The 8,337-nt window shown below is 55.2% G+C and overlaps 1 protein-coding gene across 3 annotated transcripts; it reads right to left on the reverse strand.

Annotated features, from left to right (window-relative positions):
* Nucleotides 1–189: 189 nt before the first annotated feature.
* Nucleotides 190–8,297, reverse strand: MYOZ3 (myozenin 3). 3 transcript variants are annotated; one of them, XM_064387732.1, is made up of 7 exons: nucleotides 7,918–8,297; nucleotides 6,647–6,733; nucleotides 6,202–6,365; nucleotides 5,886–5,960; nucleotides 5,641–5,785; nucleotides 4,908–5,079; nucleotides 190–2,422 (listed from the first exon to the last, which is right to left on the reverse strand). In XM_064387732.1, exons 2-7 carry the CDS (start codon nucleotides 6,675–6,677, stop codon nucleotides 2,260–2,262), a joined length of 750 nt encoding a protein of 249 aa, XP_064243802.1. In that variant the 5' UTR covers nucleotides 6,678–6,733; nucleotides 7,918–8,297; the 3' UTR covers nucleotides 190–2,259. The 3 variants fall into 3 exon arrangements, with proteins under 3 accessions (XP_064243802.1, XP_064243801.1, XP_064243800.1); XM_064387731.1 differs by having other exon boundaries at nucleotides 6,202–6,733; XM_064387730.1 differs by lacking the exon at nucleotides 7,918–8,297 and having other exon boundaries at nucleotides 6,647–6,967.
* Between the last annotated feature and the right edge of the window lie 40 nt (nucleotides 8,298–8,337).

Genomic DNA, 8,337 nt, shown 5'->3' on the forward strand with positions numbered 1-8,337 from the left:
AGTGCCAGGTCAGCAGTTGCTGATTCAGCCAGATGACAGCTCCCTCTGCCCCAGAGCCTGGGCTTGTGCTGCCTGCAGCTGCAGGGCACGGCAGGATGCAGCTGCAGCTGCAGGATCTGGGGCTCTGCAGGGCCTGTGAAATGGCATCCCCTTAAGCTGTGACATGGGTCCCACTTCATCCTGCTCTGATAAGATGTGAAACTTTTCTTTCTGTGCTCCAAGTGGCCTCAGAGCAGCTGCATCCTGCCTGGAAGCTGCAGCTGAGTGAGGTCTGTGTACATGTGGCTGGAGGATTTTAGGTTTATCTCCATATTAGCTGCTTTCATGCAGGGGATCTGTGGACATCTTCATAACAGTGTGGGGCCTGTTCTGAAGCTTCATTTGCTTGTTTTTCAAGAGCTACTGAAAAATATTTGTATTTTTCAACACCAAGCTTTGACCCAGCTTCCTGGAGCTCAGTATCTGAGGACTTGGTCTGATTTTTATGTGACTGCTGCCGCAGCCAAGATCCTCCATGGGCAAGGTCATGCACATCCACTTTTAGTTTCTTTTGCTGTCCTGTACAGTGCCACTGGGTCCCATCATGGTGCCAGCCCTGCCAGGCTGTCAGAGGAGATGCAGCACTTGTGGCACCATGGGCTGGCTTTCTCTGGAGAAGGAGCTGGGCTTTGGCTGTGGGTAATTAGTTCCACTTTTGTCAGGGGAGAGCTCACCCAGGGTGGTGTTGGACGTGCTGGTGGATGGGAGAGGGCTGTGGCATTTGTCACTGCTCTGGTCCAGAGTGTCTGTAGCCAGGACCTGTGAGTGCTGTGACAGATTTGGCATGCAGGAGGCTTCACATCATCCCAGTTTATTTATAATTTCCAGCTGGTTACCCAGGGTGCCTAGGTTCTGTAGATGCTGGACAAAGAGGGGAGAAATGGAATTGGAACAGGGCAGCAGTTAAGCATCATAGATTTATTGTTTCTAAGGAACAAACCATTTTTCTTTCCATTTGCTCACCCCCTCCTGCTTCTGTGGGAAACAGAGTAATGAAAGCTTCCCACCTGAATGATATGTTGTGGCAGCAGAATCCCTGCGTGGGGTTTGCTCTGCACAGCGTTACAAACTTCACAAATGAGGCAGCTCCTAACTGCATTTTTACCACAACATTTACTTGCCCCATTTAACCACAGTGGTGGAAAAAGGAGCTTTTATCCTGGTGCTTTTGGGAGTATAAGAAGGGAAAACGTTAAGAACCTGACAAAAGCAGTTGAAGGAAGCCTGTGTTGAGTCAGAGGTTTTTGTGAATGGGGTTCCCCAGGTATTCTGGTGGCTGTAGGCTGCTGTTTGCTGCATGTCCCACTGTGTGTCACTGCTGGAAATGTTGGTGTAGTTGGATCCTCATGGCTGATTTTCACGTTCCCAGGGAAGCCTGTGCTTGCTTTGGAGGCACGGCCGTGCTGCTTTTCCTTCCCACTGGTGTTGAAGTTCCCAAACACCCCAGCAGCATCCTCACTCTGTGTGGTTCTGCAGGGCAGCAGGTCCAGGTCAGGCCTGATCATTGACCAACTACATGAAGCAAATCTGTCATAAGTCACTCAACGAGCCTAGATTAGATGTTCAAGCAAGACATGCAAAGAGCTGTAGGAAGGGGGAAATAGCTGCCAAGTGCTAGCCAGTAGCTTCTGGAAAACAGAGCACAAGTTCCCAACTCCCAGCATTCCTCTCCCCTCTATTGTGGCTGTAGATTTCCACTCCTTCATTTGTTTTTCTTGTCCAGCCAAGCTCAAGGTAGCTGCTTTAAACATGCCAGTGCCTCAAGTAACTTGTTTTGCTACTGCTCTTCCATTATCACCTCCTCTCTGCGTCCTGACTGGAATGACAGAGGCAGAGTTGTCCTGAAGATGGAATTTCTCTGCAGAAGCACCAGCTGTCCGAGCAGGTCTCGCGTGCCAGTGAGGATGCAGTGAGGCAGCTTTGGTGTGCTGCAGCTGGTGGTGCTGCTGTTTTCCATGAGGAGGGAAGAGGACAGGCTGTACGGGGTGTTTTGTACGGGAGCTTGCGGGGATCTGCTGGGTTAACAGCGAGGACTTGGCACTGACTGCAGGGGGAATTCAGAATGGTCCCACACTCGAGCTCATTCAAACCCCACTCGAAGATGACAACCCAAACCAGCTGAGCTTCCATGAAGGATAAATGCCCCCCTCCCCTCCCTTGTGAGCGTGTCCGAGTCCAGTGAGGGATCCATCCGTGGCCGTGGGGAAGGGAATGCACATCCTACAGCTCCTCGCTCTCCGGCAGGATCCTCACCCAGCCTTGGGCCACCCTGTTGAAGTTGGGCCTGTGGGAAATCACCTCCAGCACGCTCAGGTTGTCCAGCTCTACGGTGGGCAAAGAGAACAGCTCACCAACCAACGCCCTGTCAAACGGGGCCGGAGTCCTGCGGCACAAGGACAAGCACACTTAGTCACCAGGAGAGGCTGGCCATGTTGTGCAGGTGTTAGAAAAATAACTGGATTTACTGAGTCCAGCACAATGTAGCAATGCCTGTTAGAAATGACAACCCTCCTCTTCCTCCCCAGGACACTGTTAGAGCCCTACCAGCCCAGCAAGGTGATTCTCTGGTACAGAGCCCACCTCAACTCAAACTTTGGCAAACCTAAGAGTGGGGTTTGATGCCTGGCTGTTGGTGGAAGTGTTCTGCACATGGAAGGGCTTGGACTCAGAGACCAGTGACAGTGACAAACCCCTGGTCTTGAGAGTGCCTCATCTGCAGCTCCTGTGTCCTGCAGAGGGCTGGGGCTGACGCTGCTCAGGATCACAGCAGCACATGCAGCTCTATTGGCCCTGGCTCCATCCTGCATTTTGGGACGGCTCCTCCTGAACAATGACTAACAGTGTGGGGGCAAGAGCTGTCATCTCTTTCTGGAGAAATGTGGAGAGGGACTGGGGAAGAGTGTGCCAGCCCCCAAAAAGCCAAGAATGTTGGTTTTGGAGCAGCACATGGGGGCTGAGCTATCAGTGAGGCAAAACTGGGAATGTTTGCTTTGGGAAGCACAGCTAGAACATGAATAACGTGGCACTGTTTTGCAACAGAGGAGAAATAAGAGGGGGAAAGGCAAATGAGAGAAGTTTGTTCTAGGAACTTTCTTTTGGGAAAAGAGAGTCTTTGTCAAAGCTCGGTTTTCACTCTCTCTTAAGGCAGCACACCTTAGCAATGTGGCCCAGGTTTTTGCATCACAGTCTGAATATTCAAAACTGGGGATAAATGAGCGTGCTTTAACGCAGTTGCTGTGGAGGTGGTGGACTTGCCCTTGCTCTGTGACCCGTGAGAGCTGTGCTGGGATTCAGCTAGCCTTAGGCAAGACCACTGGCTTTTCCATAGCCAGCTTGTTCCAAAAAGTTTGTTTTCCTGTGGCTTGGTATTTGAACTGAGAAGTGATTTAAAAGCTTGGAAGATTATGAAAAGCCCAGTTAAAAGCAGATTGGCTTTCTGAATCTTCCTGCCTCACTGAAGAATTAGAGGAGGTGGCAAGAGGCTTGGAGTTAAATTAGCATCCATCTGTATTAAATTACAGTTGAAGACTTTAAATAGAAAGGCAGTGTGTGAGAGGGGAGAAATGGTACAGGGTAGAGTATTATTCAGAAACATGCCCTTGCTTCAGTTCCTGTTCATAAATAAATCCTGAGGCAGAAACATGGCTAAAAGTTGAAATAAAAGAGCCAAGTGTCTGCAGCAGCTCCTTGTTCTCCCCCTGCAGCACCTCCTTGGCTCTAACTCCTCAAGGAGAGCCACATGGCAAAGGCCCAGGGCTGAGGGGGAGGACAGCAGCAAAGGGACAGTGGTGGCCAGGCTCATCTCTGCCCTTTAGGATGGCTTTTCCCACAAGAAGGGCTTGTGGTCCCCCACGGCCCCTTCTGCCAAGTGCTGAAAGCACAGCATGCCTCAAATCCAGCCCTGGGGTGGGTGCAGGGGAGCTGCTGCTGTTGGCACTTGGTCTGCTGGGGAGCAGGGCTGTGTCCCAGTGGGAGCTTCCCTACTGGAAGGTGACTTTGGCCAGGCCAGCAAAGCCAATGTAATTCTATCCTCATGACAGAGGCTCTCAGGAGGGAGGACAGACCAGACTCTTTTTGCTGATTCCCTGGGATGATGTTCAGCTTTAAAGTTCAGCTCTCCTTATTCTGCTATGGGTTGCTGGTGCTTTGCTACCAGCAGATCTCCATCTCCTGGATCCCCACTAAACGCCTTTCCAGAAAGGAGATCTGTCTTGGCAGCCTTTGCTGCAGGGTCCCACCCTTGACCCCAGTGTAATTTGGAGCTGTGAGGGGGCTCCAGCCATGCTCCATCAGAAGCCACAGGGCACGGAGCTTGCCAGGCTGAGCCACCAGAAACCCCCTGGCCTGGAGGCTTTGGGCTCAAGCAGGTGTTTGGAAGGAATCTGGTGACCTCTTAGCACTCTGTGGGAAGATTAACCTTATACCCCCACTGCTTCCAGCAGCTGCTTGAATACCTTAAGGAAATTAGGAAAGAGACTTGGCACTGTGTCATTCCTCCATGCAGCCCAGGGCTGAGCCCAGCTGGGAACGGGAGTGATTCCCAGCTGGGAACAGGAGTGATTCCTACTCCAGGACCATGTTTGTAAGAATTGCTCCTCCCACATTTCATCCCTGAGGTTACCCAGTGAGATCAAGCTGCTTGAGGCTGTGCAAGCCCAGTAGTGGAGCTGAGAGGAGATTTGGGGGAGAGCTGTTGGGGGCAGAAACCTTTGCAGGGAGCCACAGAGGAGCTCCTGAGTAGAAAAAGAGCATCCTGAGCCCTTGCTGTGCCCCTCTGGGGTATAAAGAGAGCATGAATACTTGTGTTTCCCTGGCAGGATGGTGGGTGCTCCTCGAGGCTGAAGGGCTGGTGGTGTCTGCCCCGTTACCTGTTGAAGCTCCTGAAGTCCCACGCAGGGGGTCTCATGGGCGGCGGGTTCTTGCCACACACGGCATTGTCCCTGTCACCAAAGAGCTCCTGCCACGGGGACCGGTAGCCCTTGGGGATGGCAGTGGCATTGAACTTCTCATGGGGGATTTCTTTGAGGGGGCTCGAGTACCCTGTGCAGGGGAGAGAGACAGTGTGAGTGGGGCCAGAGCCAGGCTGGGGCAGGGGGCTGGGAGCAGCCCGGCCTCTGCATGGCCATGGCTGTTCTGGGGCAGGAATGCATGTCTGTAAAGCATATCAGGTTGGGTATTAGGAAAAAGCTTTTCACAGGAGTGATAAAATATGGAATGGCCTGCCTGGGGAGGTGGTGGAGTCACCATCCCTGGATGTGTTTAAAAAAAGACTGGATATGGCACTTGGTGCCATGGTTTAGTTAAGGTGTTTAGGGCATGGGTTGGACTTGATGATCTTGGAGGTCTCTTCCAACCCAGTCATTCTGTGATTCCATGATTATATACAAAGATAGATATAGATATAGATACAGATATAGATATAGATACAGATATAGATGTAGATATAGATATAGATATACATATACATACATATTAGTACACATAGAACCTCTGGGGGAAGGGTTGGGCAGACCCCTGAGCAAGCAGCAGCTCACTGCCTCCAGCCCCCTGTTGCTGAGATCACAGCAGAGCTGGGTTCAGGTGCAGGAAGCATTGACTTACCTGGGGCCAGGGCACTGGGGTTCAGCACTTTGCTCATGTGCAAGACCTTCTCTGACTTCTTGGGTACTTCTGGGGGGCCACCTTGGGGTGATGCTGCTACATGGAGCTCAGAGTGATAATTCTGGCCCTCAGCATTCTCGCCGGCCTGTGGAGGGGAGAGTTAACAGGCACAGGGGGAGCTCCCCTTGCCCCACTTGGGACTCGGGGTGGTTGAAAGCACCTCAGAGCTTCCTCCATCTACTCACCATCTGCTCATTCACTGTTCCTTCTGGAGCACCTTTCCCAGTGTGGTGGGAGCCACCTGCCCCTTGCCCTGGGAGCTGCAGGAGACAGTGAGTGGGAGCAGAGGGGGATCAGCACCATCCCCCTCCTCTTTGGTGGATACTGAACCCCATGTTTGCCCATCTCCGTGCCCAGCCCACCAGGACATCTCTCCTCTCCCTTCACCTCTGCATAGCAGTCAGCCAACCATGGCTGCCCTGCAGAGAGACCACTGACCCCGCCAGGAATTCCTCCCTGGAAAGGCTGCCAGGGCCAGGGAAGGGCTGGCCTCAGACCCACCTGCCTGGAGGCGCTGGGATGCTCCAGGACAAAGCGCTGCACCCGCTTCTGGCGCTGCTGGAAGAGCCGGGAGCCGCGGTTGTTGGGCAGGGAGAGCTCCTCGATCATCAGGTCGTGTGTCGTGCTCATCTTCTTGCCCAGGTCCAGCTGGGGCTCTGGGGAGGCTGGGAGAGCACAGCTACAGCTGAGGATGCTGCAGTGTTGGGGACCCCCAAGGCAGCACAGACTGTGCATCCCCTCGTTGGGGTCTCTGTTTTGTGGGACTGGCGTTTCCTCAGTGTGAGGAATGCCAGGGAGCTCCAGAGGTTCAAGCAGCCTCTCCCACCCTGTGCATGCACTGTTCCAGCAAAAACAGGGCAAGTGGCCTCAACCAGAGCTGGGTCTGGCCTCTGGGCAGGGAGGGCAGCACTGTCCTGGGGCTAGTGGCACACCTGCACCCCCTTACCATCTTCAGGGCCCGGTCTCATGATGGCCATCACCTGCTGATGTGCTCCTGGGGCAGCTCTGTGGGAGGGGGATGGATCCTGTCTGGCTGGAAGAGAAAGGCACTCCAGGAGTGACAGCAAACATGGGAACATGTCAGCCCCAGGCACACCCCAGAGAGATGCTAGGATTCAGCTGAGCATCTCTCCTGGTCAGCATCACCCCCAGGCATCTCCTTGAACCGCTCTCTGTCCCCTTCAACAGACACAGGGAATGTTCAAATCACGCTGCCCCTCAGCCCCTGCCTGTCCTCCTTCCTCTCTGCCTTTCTGTAGGGCAGAAACTGTCCTTGCCACTGTCTTTGCCCACAGTGAGCTGCTGTCCTTGTGCCCTAAGTGCCCTCAGAGCAGCAGGTGCTGGCCGAGCAGGGGCCCTGGCTACCACCCCCCAGCACCTCCGCCTTAGCAGAGCTATTTTCAGCTGCTGGCTCCCAGAGTGCAGGAGCTGCAGCCCTGAACCTGCAGGGAGCTGGTGAGCCCAGCCAGCAGCAAGGAGAGTCATGGCACCACTCAGCTGGGTGCTCCATCGTGGAGAGATGGCTGCAAACCAGCTCCAGCCTGAGCCCCCTGGGCTGCCCACCTGCAGCAGAGCCCGCCAGTGCTGCCAGCATGCTCGGCTCCCCAAGTGCTGCTCCACCCTGTTTGGTGCATCTGGCACCCCTCAGCTCGGGCTGATGTGGGCAGCTGCCCCTAAGGGCCCCGCAGTGCCAGGCTGGGGTGCCTGGCACACAGCTCTGTTCCAGCTCTGATCTGGGGTGCCTGGCACACAGCTCTGTGCCAGCTCTGAGCCGGGGTGCCTGGCACACAGCTCTGTACCAGCTCTGAGCTGGGGTGCCTGGCACACAACTCCCTGCCAGCTCTGAGCTGGGGTGCCTGGCACACAGCTCTGTGCCAGCTCTGAGCTGGGGTGCCTGGCACACAGCTCTGTACCAGCTCTGAGCCGGGGTGCCTGGCACACAGCTCTGTACCAGCTCTGATCTGGGGTGCCTGGCACACAGCTCCCTGCCAGCTCTGAGCCGGGGTGCCTGGCACACAGCTCTGTGCCACCTCTGAGCTCAGCACTGACCATCCACACAACGAGCCCGGGAGCTGCACCCCATCCTTCCCTCTGCCCCACTCCAGGGAGGCTGTACCCTGACCCCCACACTGCTGCTGTCCCCTTTCCCAAGGACATCCCCAAGCCCCGTGCACCCCCCCACCTGCTGACCCCCACATGGGACCTCACCTTCCCTACCTGGCCCGGGGATACCCCAGATGCTCCTGGGGCACTGAAGATGCTTCTCCTGCTGTGCTGGGGATGAGGCCGAAGCCAAGCTGCAGCCAGCAGCGCTCGCTGGCCTCTGCTGGCCCTTCAGGGCCCCCCTGGGCTCCTGCTGCTCGCCCCAAGCCGTGCTGGGCTCCAGCCCAATGCCAAGGTCCAGCCTCGGGACAGAAGTTATTTCTGGCTGAGAAAGGGGGCGGAGCAGGGCTGTGACCCTTGGGGCTGGGATGCCATCACCCCAGCGTGGAGCAGGTCTGACTCACGGGGATGAGGATGCCATAATCCTGGCGTGGAGCAGGGCTCTGACCCTTGGGGACCGGGACGCCACCAGCCCAGCACGAAACAGGGCTGACCCGCATGGATGCAGGCACTGTCACTTGGCATGGAGCAGGG

The sequence above is a fragment of the Passer domesticus genome, chromosome 13 (genome assembly GCF_036417665.1).
Source record: "Passer domesticus isolate bPasDom1 chromosome 13, bPasDom1.hap1, whole genome shotgun sequence".
In the NCBI taxonomy this organism is placed as follows: Eukaryota; Metazoa; Chordata; class Aves; order Passeriformes; family Passeridae; genus Passer; species Passer domesticus.